The sequence below is a fragment of the Manis javanica genome, chromosome 6 (genome assembly GCF_040802235.1).
Source record: "Manis javanica isolate MJ-LG chromosome 6, MJ_LKY, whole genome shotgun sequence".
NCBI lineage: Eukaryota > Metazoa > Chordata > Mammalia > Pholidota > Manidae > Manis > Manis javanica.
This window is the reverse complement of record NC_133161.1, coordinates 28,459,786-28,475,670: the sequence shown is the minus strand read 5'-3', so window position 1 is coordinate 28,475,670 and position 15,885 is coordinate 28,459,786. Positions and strand designations below refer to the sequence as shown.

The 15,885-nt window shown below is 33.8% G+C and overlaps 1 protein-coding gene across 14 annotated transcripts in view; it reads left to right on the top strand.

Moving 5' to 3' along the window:
* CPED1 (cadherin like and PC-esterase domain containing 1) overlaps positions 1 to 15,885 on the top strand; it is a 252,263-nt gene that overhangs the window by 104,585 nt on the left and 131,793 nt on the right. For all 14 annotated transcript variants that reach the window (XR_012132159.1, XM_073238530.1, XM_073238537.1 and 11 more), the window contains 4 exons: positions 11,571 to 11,713; positions 12,499 to 12,571; positions 13,732 to 13,899; positions 15,140 to 15,244. Coding sequence is in view for 13 of the 14 variants with exons in the window: in XM_073238530.1 (XP_073094631.1) it covers positions 11,571 to 11,713; positions 12,499 to 12,571; positions 13,732 to 13,899; positions 15,140 to 15,244 (489 nt within the window). In the remaining variant the exon portion in view is untranslated. The remainder of the gene's footprint in view (positions 1 to 11,570; positions 11,714 to 12,498; positions 12,572 to 13,731; positions 13,900 to 15,139; positions 15,245 to 15,885) is intronic.

Here is a 15,885-nt window from a genome sequence, read left to right as displayed (position 1 = left end):
CCAGCACCTTGATTTTAGACTTTTGGCCTCCAACACTGAAAGAATTAATTTCTGTTGACTTAACTCACCAAGTTTGAAGTTGTTTGTTACAGCAGCCTTAGGAAGTAAAAACAGTTTGTATCACATTTGCTAATGTCCTCTGACCAAAGAACATCGCATGGCTGAGCCAAGGTTCAAGGGATGAAGAAATAAACTCCACTTCTGGTCACACATCAAAGAGGTGGGCCTACAGAGGCGGGAAGAATTTGATGCAAGTTTTTACACACTGCCACACCAATGGAAAGAAAGGTTTTCACATTAGAGCAGATTATGGGCAGGTTTCATGGGATGGACTATAAATGTGACTAATAAAACCACACACAAAAAAAAGTTTTTCAGTCAGAGGCAGGAAGTAACAAGAGAAGTGGCAGAAGGGCATTCCTATCGAGGGGCTTCTTTACTCCTACACGATGAGAATGAAACTTCTAATGGTTGTATTCCTTCATCAAGTAAGGCAGTCAAACAGTATCATCTCCCTTTATTAAATAGTTGATAAATTAATGTGTGTAATCTGTGTCTTTTTGCATGTTTAAGATTTTTGTGTTTGATCATGGAGTCAAAAGCAACTCAAAAGCAATGCTGTTTCAGTAATTGTCCATAGTCAGTTCAGCTCAGTTTACTTCAAAATTGTTTAAAGGATACCTAGGCACTGGGCAACATGGAGAGGGACTCAGAAGAGAAAGGTTGTTCTTGCCTTCAAAGAACTGTCCAGTGAGTTCTTTGCAAGAGAACATATTTGTAAACCATACAAAGCTGAGCACAGTAAATGGCTGAGGAGAGAATTATTCATCCTGGGGAAGGTGAGGTAGATTTCACAAAATAAGTAGTATTTTAGCTGAGCTTGGAAAAAATGGGTGGGATTTCTTTAGAAATGAGGAGGAAGTGTATACATTTACCTTGGAAAGACATCATAAAGCATGCAGGTAGAAACATAGGTTATAGTCTCAGAAGTATAAGCTGCCTTATTTGCTGGAATGTGTGTGCATTTCAGGGAGGGAAGAGTCCCAGGATAGCCTGGAGTAGGAAGTAACCTGGAGAAAGAAAGAAGGGAAATGGGTAAAGGATTTGTGGAATGGAGGAAACCAGAAAAGATGTTAGAGCCAGATCCTGAAGAGCTTGAATTTCATGCACTATAAAATGGAAAATCATCCCACTGTCATTTTATGCTTCTGGATATACTCTCATATATGGTTTCATTTGATATTTTTAAGAACCCTGGGAGATAAGGTAATATCTTTATATCCATTCTATGGATGAAGAAATGAAGATTCATGATTTAGAAGAGATGACAGAGCCAATAAATGTGATTAGGATTAAGACTCAGATCTCCAGCGAATAAAATCCCTCTTAATTATCACTTAACTACCTGCAGTATTAAGCAATGCTCTGTGTGCCCTCCATAATGCACGCTGACTGCTGAACCCAGAACCTCAGTGCCCGAGGCAAGCGTTTGTATTGCTTCCATCATCGTGCACTGAACTGTAGGAGCAAAAAGAGCCAGATTTGCTTCTATAAAAGCAAAGTTGAATATTTATAAAAGAATCAGTCTAGAAAATTGATTTAAAACATCGCAGGTGGATTAGGTGTGGGGTAACAACTTTCAGAGTTCAGGTGGCATACTACAATACCTTGAAGATTCTGCCCTGAGATTTCTTTGCAAGTGTCTTTATGTTCTTACTCTAATTGCAGTTATAACCATGCATTACGGGTAAGGTTGCCAGATAACTGGCCGTTCTAATTAGTTCACCTGAGTGCAAATAAAATACGTTGGCTGTGTGCTGTAAGACTGACCGAGGAAGATATAATTTGTTTTTAAATGATTTTTAATTTTTTGTGTGTCTGTGTGTGTTTTTAATTTAAATGTTTTTTAATTAAAATGTGTAAGAATTGTATGCATCACTTTTTGAATTCTATAAAAATGAGAGAGCTGTCTGTCCCTTTGTAACAAAAAGAAAAGGGCTTCTACTGTTTTTTATACCACTCCTTTTATAAATAGTGGGGGCTTCTTTCTGATTTGAACTGTGCTTCATAAAGATGATTCTGGCAACAATGAAAAAGGAAGTGGTTGGGGGCAGGGAAATCAGAAGTTGGTCAGGACCACAGCGATTTGGACTAAGTAAGCAGCATTACAGTTGACCCTTCAACATGGGGTTGAACTGTGCATGGATTTTTTTCAATAAATATGTTAGAAGAAATTTTAAAGATTTGAGACAATTTGGAAAGACATTTTCTTTTCTCTCTTTAGTGGTAAGAATACAGTTTTTAGTACATATAACAAAAACACACATAGTAATGGCTACATTATCAAAGGCTATTAAGTTTGGAGGAGTCAAAGGCATACACAGATTGTCCAGTGCCAGGGCGATTGGCACCCCTAATCCCCATGTTGTCAAGGGTCAACAGCATATTTAAAGTACTCAATCTTGCACTTTTAAATGATGTGTCATATTTAAATGCTCATTTAAGATATCCCATTAAGAGAATGAGCAGTATTTGAACACTGGTAGGAGAGGAGTATAATAAGGTAACTGCAACGAGAAAGGCATGAGGAAATAGCAGAGTTGTAATAAATCTACTAAGGAGTCAACAGACTTCAACACTACAGTTTCTTTACTGTACAACCAGAACCCATTGCTTTTGTAATGAATTATTTTTGTGATTGACCATGAAACTTAGTAAGACCTCAAATAGATATTCTGCATAAGATATCCAGAACATAAATGGAAAACATCTTCCCTTTTCACTTTGTTACTCATTTGAGAGTATTTATAGATATATGAGAGAGGTGTATTTCTTTGCCAAATGCATCCCTGTTTGCAAATTTTATACTCCCTGTTACAAATATTACTTGTTGGAAATTACCAGATTTCCAGGTCATTTTCTACTCATTTTTGCAAACTTTTCCAAAAAACTGCTAGACCTTCACTTTATTGGAGATGTAAAGAAGACCTGTCTTTTGACTTTAATACAAATAGTTACGACCTGCTTTAACAATGGTATTCACATAAAGAAAATGAGTAGACATATACATACAGAGTCCAGTCATAAAATGTTTACAACTTTAACTCTTTGCTCTTTACTGTTAAATCTCTCTGCTCCTTTATATCCCACTGAGAGATTCCAGAAGGGGCAATAAAGATAACCTGCCAGTCCTCTGAGAAGGATGAATATAATGCAATCAAGGGTCTACCATTTGAAGCAAATAATTAAATTTTTATGCTATTCCAGCCTTTTGTATTTCTGTACCCTGCTTCTGATCAATTCTCTGAAATGCATGTGGGAGAATTTTAAATTTTCAACTATAAAACTGATAAAAATCACATAGAATCCAGTTTTTGAATTTCCAACTTTAATGTATGCCTAAAGCTTATGATTGTTAAGAAGTACAAATGAGTAAGATTATTCATGTCACTGGAAGCAAGAAACTTATTTAAATACTGGAGTTTTGATCTAATTCCAGGAAATGAGTACAACTATCCTAATTTAGGTTCAGCTAATTAATTCAGTTTTTCAGTGGTTTACCCTAAAGCAAGCTAATTTTCAATGAGCTAAAACAAATGATGAGAATATTTATGTTCTTAAATCATTTACATTAACACAAAACTTGTTCTTGATCCAGGCAATTTGATTTAAATTACAAAGAAATATTCTCAGTTATTCCAAAAAGTAATTAAACTACATAAATGCTCAGGTTGTTGAATTGATATTTTAGATGTATGGATATAAGGGCACATGCTTGAGAATTGTGACAGCTTAAACCCCATTTTCCATGTGAAAACAAAAACATTCTCCTATATTTCAGGGTCTATCCACATTCCTAAATCGAGTAGTCAAAGTCACATTGCCAGAGGTAATGCTGGGCTTTGCAGCCAAGCAGACTTGCTTCAACAGTCATATAAGTTACCTCTTGGCTATATAACCTTAGGCAAGTTTCTTGCATTCTGAACCCTCAGTTTCTTCATCTATGAAGTGTGGATAATGAGTATTAACCTCATAACATTGCTATGAATATAAATAAAATAGTGCATGAGAAACACGGAGTGGCTTTCTCCGCCTGGCTTATTTTACTTTGCCTAATACCCTCTAGGTCCATTCATGTTGTTGCAAATGGCAGGATTTCTTTACTTTTTATGGCTGAATAATGTTCTGTTGTATATATGTACCACATCTTCTTTATCCATTCATCTACTAATGGACAGTTAGGTTGTTCATATCTTGGTTATTGTAGATAATGTGACAGTAAACACAAGGGTGGATATATATTTTCAAATCAGAGATTTTGTTTCCTTTGGACAAATTCCTAGGGTGAGGTGGGATAAAGAGGCATAAAAATCTCAATTGTAATGTAAGTTGGTCACTTAGATGGAAGTGTAGCAAGGAGAATATAGTCAGTGTTTCTGTAATATTTTCCTATGTTGACAAATAGTAACTGCACTAGTGGGGGTGAGGATTTCATAATGTGTATAACTGTTGAATCACTGTTGTGTATACTTGAAACCAATATAATACTGTATGTCAACTATAATTCAGTTAAAAAATACAAATAAATAAAGAAATGCTGTGTCTGGTATAAGGTGTCAACTTGGCTAAGGACAGTGACTATTATTAAATACAGCATATAATTATAATTATATCCAAATACAGTATGCGCACTCATGAAAACTTATATCAGTACTTCATGAAATTCATGGTTTGTAATTTAGTCATTTTTTCTTCATTTCTCAAATCTTTTTTCCTCTTTCACTTCTGTTTTTAAATGTCTGATGTTTTCTTTAAATCATGTCCCTTTCAAACACAGAGGAAACTTCTTCCTAGGGCCCGGAATGCTCACTAGCACTTCATCTCCTTCAACAGCTCTCTGAAGTGTGGCAAATGTGTTCCTCTGGGCCAGACCCATCCAGAGTGTGATTCTCATGCAGGGTGTCGTGTACCTCTGAGAACTCATGAAGACTCTCTAAGGAGTTCCCAAGCACGTGGATAGTTTCAAGAGAATCTTCTTTCCCCGTGCCTTTCATAGACCTTTCTGCCCTTCAAAAGAAAGAGCTAGCTCTCATGTATCCCTAATACTATGAAGATGATGATTGCTCTTGGAGGAAAAAAGTTATGCAATACCCCCTCCAAAAAAAAAACTCAACACAAATTTAAATACAGTGTTGTTTAGAGAAAGTAAAGAATGATAATAGTGATTATATAACAAACACTATGTAACACTACATAACAAATCCTTCCCAGCTCACGTTTTCAGTTTTTAACAAAATTAAGTATTTCATGATAAATCACTATGTATAAGTGCTTTTTGTTCCCCACAAACCTTGGAGGGAGTTCAAGGAACTAAGTCACATTGCTATAACTAAGCTCTTCCAACCACATCTCTATATTTAGGCAAACAACTTATCTCGGTGCTTTCATTAAAAGTGCTAATACTGATGCCAAACCCTTCGCATGCTAGCGATAAGTAATATTCTCTCAATGGCTATACGAGCTAACTGAATAAAAAGAAATCATATCCATCTAAGGGTGCATTTCCAATACAATTTTACTTTTTTATTTTAGAAATTATTTCATAAGGTTTGTAATCTATTTCTATTGTTCTGACCAATTGTATACAACCAATAATTGTAATCATAACTCATTTTAGAAGAAAAAATATTTTAAAAGTTAGAGCCATATGGTAACTGAAAATTTTAAAACTTAAATTTATAAACATTTTTCTTACTGACCATTATGGAGTGATAAACTTTCATATGTAAAATATATTACTTTTGGATAAAATTCTGAGGTATTCTGATTCCTTCAGATACATTTTCCGAGTTCTGCTAGGGAAGAGACTGGTTAGCTCAGAGTCAGACAGAGAGATCCCAGCTGAATCTGTTAAAGGCAGAATAATAGTATCAAGAACAATAGACTTGAAATCCAACTGTAAAAAATAGAGAGATTTGAGTACATACTTATTCCCCTTTTATTATGGACAAACAACATAGAATGCTAGATAGCATATATTTAATCGAGTTCCCTTAGATAAAATTGAGTCTGAGCTCTTATATGATATTTCTTTTTATGCTTTGACATAACCTGAAATGGTTATTCACTAGACTTTGTGTTCCATCATTGATTTGTCCTCTCTTTTGGATTGTTCCTATCAGCATTCAAGTTTGCGGTGTGATATTTCTCACCCTAGGATTATTCCCATCAGCATTCAAGCTTGCTGTGTGATATATCTCATCCTAAGCAAATGAACAAAATGTTCATGGATAAAACAGTAACTAAGAGGAGATGGAGTAGAAATGGAGATCACATCCACTATTTATAGGAGCTGAGAAATGTTTCTTTTGCAAAATTTCTAACCATTGAAGAAGTGCTCTTTGGGACTTTGGCAATACAAAATTAACAAGTGTCTAAATGTGCTGGTTGGAGGAAGTAAGACTGTAAAAACTGCAAAATTGCTTTTAAAATGTTTCAATTGTGCTAATACATGCATAATAACAAATTTACCACCCTAACCATTTTGAAGTGTACAGTTCAGTAGTATTAAATATATTTACATTGTTATGTATCCAATCTCCAGAACTTTTTGCAAAACTGAAATTATTTACCTATTAAACAACAACTCTGCATTTCCCCCTCCCCCAAGTCAGGGATAGCCACCATTCTATTTTCAGTTTCTATCCATTTGACTACTCTGACACCTGATGTAAGTGGACTCATACAGTGTCTTTTGTGACTGGATTGTTTCACGTAGCATGCAAAGTTCATGCATGCTGTAGTATGTATCAGAATGTCCTTCTGGTTTAAGGATGAGTAATATTCCATTGTATGTGCATACTACATTTTGTTTATCCATTCATCCATCAATGGATACATGAGTTGCTTCCACCTTTTCACTATTGGGAATAACGCCACTATGAACATGGGTGTACAGATATCTCTTCGAGACCTTGTTTTCCATTCTGTTGACTATTTACCCAGAAGATGAATTACTGATAATTCTATTTTTAATTTTTCAAGGAACCTCTATGTATTTTGCATAGTAACTGCACCACTTGACATCCCCACCCACAGTGCCCAGGCCTTCTGATTCCTTCACATCCCCACCCCCACTTAAAATTTTATGTTTTTTAAAAATAGTAGCCACCCTCATTGACATGAGGTAGTATCTTTTTGTGGTTTTGATTTGCACTTCCCTAATGATTAGTGAAGTTGAGCATCTTTTTATATGGTTGTTGGTGCAAAATGATTTTAAGTACTGTATTCTTTATCTGAGAAGATGAAAATTTTTTTCTCACACAGTGCTATTAAGAGAAATTCTAGTAAACTGTGATAAGGTACAATGTTATTAAACACTACTCAAAATTCAAGATATTGAAATATCAATATCCTGCTATAGTTTCCCTGTTAGTCAAGAACATACTTTAAAGAAAAAACTCTAATATTTGCTAATCTTTCATCTCCTGTTTTAACTCTTAGATTAAATTTTCTTATCTCAAAAATCCTCTTGAACAGCTGTAAGCTTCTATTTTTCAAAGGTTTTATTACAAGTCACCAGAAAAATGCATATCCTCCCTCTCTCAGGAGATTGAAACAAGAGATAAACGTGGGGTCCTAAGGAGAAAAATGATGTTTTCCAGAAGCTTCAGTAAACGGTTTCTCTTATCAAAGTCTCTGGTTTCTGTAATGTTATACTTAGATTTATTTATTTAACAGTAAATAATACCTGCTGTGTGTTAGGTACTGGCCACCCAAAGATAAAATGGTACATTTTCTGCCCTAAAGACACCACAGTCTAATCGTGAGAGCAGACGAGAAAGTCAGCAAGTTTTGACACAGAACAACATGTGTTGACATTGAAAGCAATTTGCTCAAGGCCTCATGGGAGAACACAGGGAATTAATCAGGCAAAGCTGGGAATTTAGCATGGGAGGGGTCTAGAGATGGGGTGGGGGAATGAAGTGGATATAAGGACACCTTAGAGTATTTTAAGGTATCAAAGACATAACTGAAGTCTTCCTGTAAGTATTTTCAAGTTCATCCTCAGTTCCCCTTGTCTTTCCACTTTTAATTGATAATTTTGATCTGTCTAGTTCAATAAGTCTCTTGAGTGAATAGATAGAAAAATTATAAATACCTTACTTGGTTATGATTGAATTTTACACAAGTACAAACAAGTGGTGATGCTTTATCTGGTGTCATAACCGTGATCTTACAAGGTCATTCTCTATTTAATTTATTTTGCCCTAAATTTGTATTTAATTTTTACACCAATAGAGGAAATTTATAGTTCATAAAATAGTTTCATGTTATGCTAAAAGTTTTAAGATGTTCCTTTATTCATTTTTACCTCACTGCCAAGGTACTGATTTCTAAGGGTCTTATATTGTTATATTTATGCAACTTGGAAAAATCAATTAAAAGACTTGATCTAGAGAGGGAGAAGTCTTCTTGATATTTGCATTCATGGCTTGATTGTTTTAGATTATTGATGAAGGTGAAGATGCTCTTTCAGGTATTTGTGCTGGTGAAAGCTCCTGGGTGAAATGTGTTTTTCAGATACTGATGGGTTTGAATGTAATTAATATCAAATAATTTCAGATTCGACATTGTCTGATGAGATCACTGAACATAGTTCTGTCTTTCTACATCTGAGGACACCAAGATGCACAGTACTCAAGTAATTTGACCAAGCAGATACAATTAGTGTAGCAAATTGTAATACAACGAGATACTCTAAGAAGTCTTCACTTAGCCTAAGTGGATTAGTTATAAGAACTAATAGAAGTATTGTGCCCTCTCTATGCAACTTGTTGAAAGTTGATGATCTTTAAAAAAAATACCTATTAAGCACTTGCATAATGCTACTTTCATTTCCGACATACGTAGTTTGCTTGATAGTATACTAAATAAATTAAACAGAAGAGGTCACTCATCTAGACTTTTCTTTGAATTGAAGGACTTAAGTAAATTGAAATCCAGGCAGTGAGATAGAAGGAAACACATACAGAGGCAAAAACTGAGACAGAGCTAACAAAAAAATAAAACAAGTTGCTCCATTTTGAATCATCCCTTTGAGTACCACCTCTCTCTCCTGTCTTCACACTTCTGTTTATAAAGGCAGCTATGTTCTGGGCCCTCTGCTTTCATATTGTTGTGGATGTTGGTCCCTCTCTTAGCACATCGAGTTCTTTGGGAAATGGAAGAAAAGCCAGTCATTGGGGCCCTTCAGTTATGCTCTCAACCTTATGTTGGGATATATCCCACCTGATAGGCCATTCGGTCATCAGACCTTTTTATCCTCTCTTCCTTAAACATTCCTATTGCAAGGCTTATCAAGTATTTTTTAAATGCTGTTCTTTAGGTGATGTCACAAATATTTGAATTTCCAGAGACAGTTGTGCTTTTCTGCATCATGCATTGCAATCTGACAATCTGGGCTCAACAAATGCTTTAATTGAAATTTCTTTTAAACTGCTGTGGACTCATTTTAATTAACAAAGGGAGCTAATGTGCTGAGTATTGACATGTGCTGGGTGGTGGCGTCCCTTACATACATTCTTTCATTTAATCCTAGCATTACCTCTACAAAGTAAATAGTGTTGTTACTCCCACAGGGTCTCACAATTACAGTAACAGGCATAGAGCCAAAGTCAAATCTGGGACATTTTACCTCTAGAGACTCTAGTGTTATCACTGTGCTAAGTAACTTGTCCCCTAACACTTAGAGCACAGAATTTTCCCTAGGGTAAAAAACTCACTGAAAGTTGAGTTTAATGGAACTCAATTCATGTACTAGCAGCCCATATTCAATGCTCACTGTTAACAGTCAGAAATTAGGAGATAATCTTTGCCACAGTAGAGGAATAAATACAACCCTAAGACATTAAATTGCAAATTATTTTTTTGCCATGGAAGATATAATCAGATCATTAATCTTATGTATTTTATATGCTACATAAACATATCCAACTTTGTTAAGTTTTTACCTCTGTGATATTCAGGAAGCATTAAAATGGAAAATGTAATAATATCATTAATAACCCATTCACCATAATGTGGTGAACTGAGTGAAATATGGTGAGTTAATTTTTATTTGGAAAAACCTCATGTTACTCTGTTTTGACTCAAGGGTGTTAACATTTTTAGTGTTAATGTTAATTTGTTTTGTCTTGCTCATACAATTATTACCTTCATTTTCCTTAGTGAAATGGAAAAATGTCCCATTTGCCAAATGCTAATGATGTGTTCTCAGGTCTTAAAATGTACATCTCATTAGGTTTCTGTTTTTTAGCTGGTTAAAGTTTATGAAGTCAGTATTTGTTTCTCTTTGGGGAATTTTGCTTGTGTATTTTAAAGATACATTTACCATTTCCCTCAGGTGGCTTGCCAATAGTGATCCTTCATTATCATAGCAATAAAAAATTTTTACTTTGTAGTCTTATGCAGATTTAGTGTGTTCTTCCAAAAACATTAACAGAGTACCTGTTGCATGTTTTTTCAAAAAATATTTTTTGTTCTTCATCTTTGAAAGACTGTGTTTATCCAGAGAAAGTCCATTATGACTCAATATGAGTTTTGCTGTACACTTTTTAAAAGTTTTGACTTGAACTTTGTTGTTGAGTATCCTCAAGAAGTAGTTTCATTGATCTGATTGTTTTAATATTTAAGCAAATAAAAATAGCTCTTTGTGACACCAACAGTAGTGTTTCTAAGAAGACATGAACCTGAGCTTCATTCCCCTTTATGTAATCCAACCCCATCCTTTCTATTCACACACAACATTAAATTAAAATGTTAGGAAGATACTTAGATTCTCTTAGATTCTTCTCTAGCTGGCTAACTCTCCCATGGCAAAATATCATAAAGCAGCAACTTTGATATAGTTATTTTTGTTCTGATATATTCAGAAAACTGATAATAATAGAGAGCTTAGATTTGAATTTTTCATACTTTACAGTAGCTTTTAAATACATTTTCTTTTAAGTAATGTTCTGACTTCACAACTCTTATTGGTAGGTATTAATCCATTTTAAAAAGGACACAAAAAATCTGGGGAAGTGAGTTATAAGTCCAAATTCACCTCGTTAGCAGAGTCACAAATTAAACCTGGGAGTTTTGATCACAAGCCCTGTTAATAGTCCCACCACACATCCCATAATGAAATGCCATGAAATGAAAAAAAATGGAGTAGGTACCTTTAAAGTAACTTAAATTACAAGGTGTAATGTGAAAGACATATTCATGTGAAAGACTTATCATATTTTAAAAATATATAATATTATATATTGCATATAATATATATTCATTATATAATTATTTTCAATATATTATATACTCTTTCAGTATTTTATATATATAATGTATACACATACAAAGAATATATATGTCTTAGATTTTCAAATGTTCCTACTTAAGGAGTTTTTTTTTTTAGTGTGACAAGGACAGATAACCTAAAGAAATTTTTCAAATTGGTCATCTACAAATGATAGAGAGACAAATTGAGGTGGTTGTTTCAACATATGAATCTTCAACTTTATTCACAGCTGCAAACATTTTTTGAAACATTCCTGACAGCCAGTTCACCTCTTCAGGCTTTTGATAATATGAAGGAAGCAATTAGCAAGCTCCTGCTAGCTGCTGAAGTGTTCAGTGAAACATCTACTCTGGGACCAAAGGCTTTTGAAAGGTAAAAACATTTTAATATTTAAAAAAAACACCCTACCTTCTGAAAATTGATTGTTAGTGAAAATATATCTAAATTACATAGTAGATGAAATTAGAAAGTCAGTATACAATGTCAGTACACAAATATGAACTTCTAAACATGTTTCTGTATTTATAAAACCTAAAATTTCACAGCTTGTTATAGACTCATTAGTATCTAAATAATGGTGGCAAGATATAAAGCAGATGTCATTAAATTAATTGCATCCTCTTTTCAAACTCAGCTATTTCTATCATACAGGCTTTGCATTGACTAGGTATAATTGTAATTGTATTTATGGACTTTTATTAAAAAAATCCAACAACTCTTGTTTTCGTAACTCAAGTTAACTGAATATAATTTAATGACTTTTTTCCTGGGGAACTTCTAAATTTGGTATGTCAAAAAAAGGGAGTGACTCAATTAAGTTTTATTATGCTTTATATGTGAAAAAGACTCCCTGGCACATAAGAGTAGGAGAGTTTCCTTCGCCATATTTGGGTTACATGGAGTAACCCCCATTGTCTAGTTTAACATGTTGTGAATTATGTTATGAAGTATGTATTTGTAATTTCTGTAAAAAACAAAACAGATTTCAAATCCCAAAATAAAATGCATGTAATTTTAGATTATTCAAGCCACTGCTCTTTTTAATTAGCACAGACATTCACATTTAATTATAGTAACTGTTAGTACTGTATTACCAGGTAGTCGAATAATGTAGCAAGTAGAATCTATTTTAATGTTGCCTTGTGTCTTTATTGCAGATGCAGGTTGTGTTTTCAACTTTTAACTTTTGACATCGGCTATGGAGGTTTCGGGTACCCTATAGTGCTCCAGGTGAGTGTGCCAAGGCCTCGTGTAAGCCTCTACCTTTTGCTGAAGGGTGTGCACGCGCATGTGTGTGTGTGTGTGTGTCTGCGGTTTTCATTTACAATAACCAATCAACAAAAAGCAACTTGCCTCAGAGTCACTATAGGCATGTATTTACCATGCTTCAGAGAATTAATTAGTATGGGGGTAGAGTTCTAGTCCCTATTATGCATCCCTGTAAGACAAGCTTGGATTTTTCTATGGTTCAGTCACTGTTGATGAAATAAATGCGACATAAAGCTGAGTATTTATTAATGCAGAAAAGCAGACATTTAAATACTAGAAAATAGCACATTTCCCAGCTTATTCACATGGGTTTATAAAAAAAGATAACTCTTACTCTTTACATATATATTTTGTTTAAAATGGACCTATATTTTAATTTTAAAAAAACCATAGGAATTTTTGAAACACATGTTTTTTTCTAAAGTATAAATATGTATAAATTGAGGAGTGTTTTTTGTACACTGATTCTTTTACTTCCTCTCAAACTCATTCAGATCATCTCCTCTGATATATTCATCATCTTAATTGTCCTTAGTGGCAAGAAGATTAAAACACAGTTGATTGCATTAGTCAATAGGAAGCTTTATTTTGGAATATGGGGTGGAATGAGGAGAAGAGGAACACAATAAAATTATGTGCAACAAGAATTCAACTTTATATTGAGTGTTGACTGGTTTTCAAACTATTATACAAGGAGAATGATTGCATTATATGTGGCTCAGACATTTGGCTGAATAGCTCAAAGATTTATCCATAAAATTTTGAAACTTTATGAATACAAAACATTGTTTTATACACATCTAATAGTTTATGTTATGCTTTTTAAAATGTATTGCTCAGAATTTTATACATTATCTTTCATGAGTACAAATTCTTCAACAATAAAGAATTTCAAGATAAACTAATGTGACTTTATAACCCATTAGTTAATTTTCTTATAAACAATCTTATCTTCAAAAGAACATTGCTTACATCTTAAAAACTGTTGACCTCCAAAAGACCACTAGATGTCAGTTCTGATCTATAATCCAACAGAAAACTAATCTTGTCTTAAGAGATGATTCTACTGTATTAAAAGTAAATCAATAAAAATTATTTGCTGTGCTTCTACTCTTTCACAGGTTCATGAGCACTTGAATTTTCAAGATGATGATAATATGGATTTTGAGGACCAAAATACAAAAGAATTCCTTTTAAAAGACACTTTCAGTTTTCTCTTCTCTAATGAATCTTCATTTTCCATGTTTTCTGAGATAGTTCAGGAACTTCATAGATCAGGTGTGTTCAAGGTAAGTTCATATATTTGTGCTGATAATTTTTTTTCAACTCATTCTTTAGAAGGTGACAATATTATTCAGTTAAGCAACTTGATAATTCATTTGAAACTAATTGGTATCTGTTATATTATTCCTCAATATTTTTCTCACTTGAGGACCAATATTATTTTCATGTCCATTAACTATGTGAGTGACTGATTATGATGAAATTTCAGTTTGAAAATGAAATAAATATTTCCTAATTCCTAAGGCATGTTTGTGGATATTATAAATAAATAATGCATGTTATTTGTTATAGAATACATTAAAAGGAATTCTAGAACTTTTTGGAGGCTATCTAGAATAGCAGTGAGTGTTCTAGATTGACATCAAGGGACTTGGGTCATAATACTAATTTTTTAAAGCATTCCTGCCTGGTTACCATCTTTGCTTAGATGTCAATGATTAGTAGCATTGGTTCAGAGCAACATTGGTTAATTTTTCTGGCATGTTAATACAAGTTTTCTTGATGCATCACCAAATTTGTATAGATTACTCAGCACAGTATTGTTCTCTGTATCTTTTCATTTTAAAGCCCATGTTCAGAAAATTTGGAGGAGTGGAATATGGAGGAAAGTTCTCACAAACAAACACTGATGCCCTATGGAGAGATGTTTGTGAGAGATACATAACATAACTTTTTAGATTCTTATTTCCCTGTGATTTTATTGACTTGTTCCTCAAGTTCCCTGTTCTTTTTAGTGAGTGGGTTGTCATTAAAACCATTAGAATCATTCAACCCAGAAAGAATGGTAATATGTTCTCAGGGATGAATTGGAAAAAAATGGATGTGGGAAATAATGGGGGGTGTCTGTTCACTAGAATCCACGAAACTCTAATATTGTAATGGCCCATAGATGAGGTTCACATATAAATTTGCTGCTCTGCTCTCTAGTAACTAGCAGGCTATTAGAGACGCCTCCTGCATTCCCAGACTCTCACACAGTCTGCCTGCCTGGGTTCATCTCCCCAGCCTTACTACCACAGCACTACTGAGATACTTCATTCAGGTCCTCTTTGTCAAATATGAAATTTTCTTATATTCAGACACCATTGTGACAAGTTGACATTGCTGTGTCTTAGCATTAATGAGCTCAATTGTTTATTTATAGAGTTCCAAATTAGATTGGTTTATGAATTGGAAGGCAGTTGGGCTAATCATGGCTTGACTTTATAACAGTTGCTTACAAACTCTTTTTCTCCCCCATTGTAGGGTGAAAACTATAAAAAGGAACTAAACCAATGCCTGTCTTTAGAGGAGATTAACTCAATTATGACTTTCATAAAGGAACTTCAGAGTTTGGGACAATTCCAACTGGTAAAACAAAAGTGACATTTGATTCCTCTTGATTACTGAGATTATAGTAGATTAGCCATAAACTGCTTGATTTTGACTTCAAACTAGGTGAAGACATTTCTTTAAGAATAGACATTTTTGTAAACTGCTTTCCTCTTTCCAGAGATTTAAATATGAAGATGAGCAGAATCCATATTCTTTAAGAGTTTGCAAGTAATAAGTGACTTCTTAAAGGTAAAAGAATATGGGATTAGTATAGCTACCAGGATTTGAGAGTTCCTAAAAAGAAAATGTCCACATTTTCCTAAAGAAATCTTGCATTTAGCTGTGGAACATTTACATATAACAAAATTTTCTTCCTGCCTAGTGGGGCCTTTTTATGTGTGTAAAATAAAATATTATTGCTTATAATAATATTTTAGAAAACCATCTAAATCTTAATTTGTGTAGATCTAGAGCAAACTTCAAAGAAAGAAAATATAAATAATTATAATAACTTACTGATTTTGCACTAAAAAATAAATGGCATTTGTTTTTTTATATGTATTTTTCAGGTTTTGTTTATTTGTCTTGTCAATATTAAGGGGTAACTTATTAGATGTGCATGTGTACAATATTTGCTTGTTTCTAGTTCTGCTACTTACATAAATAAACTATAATAG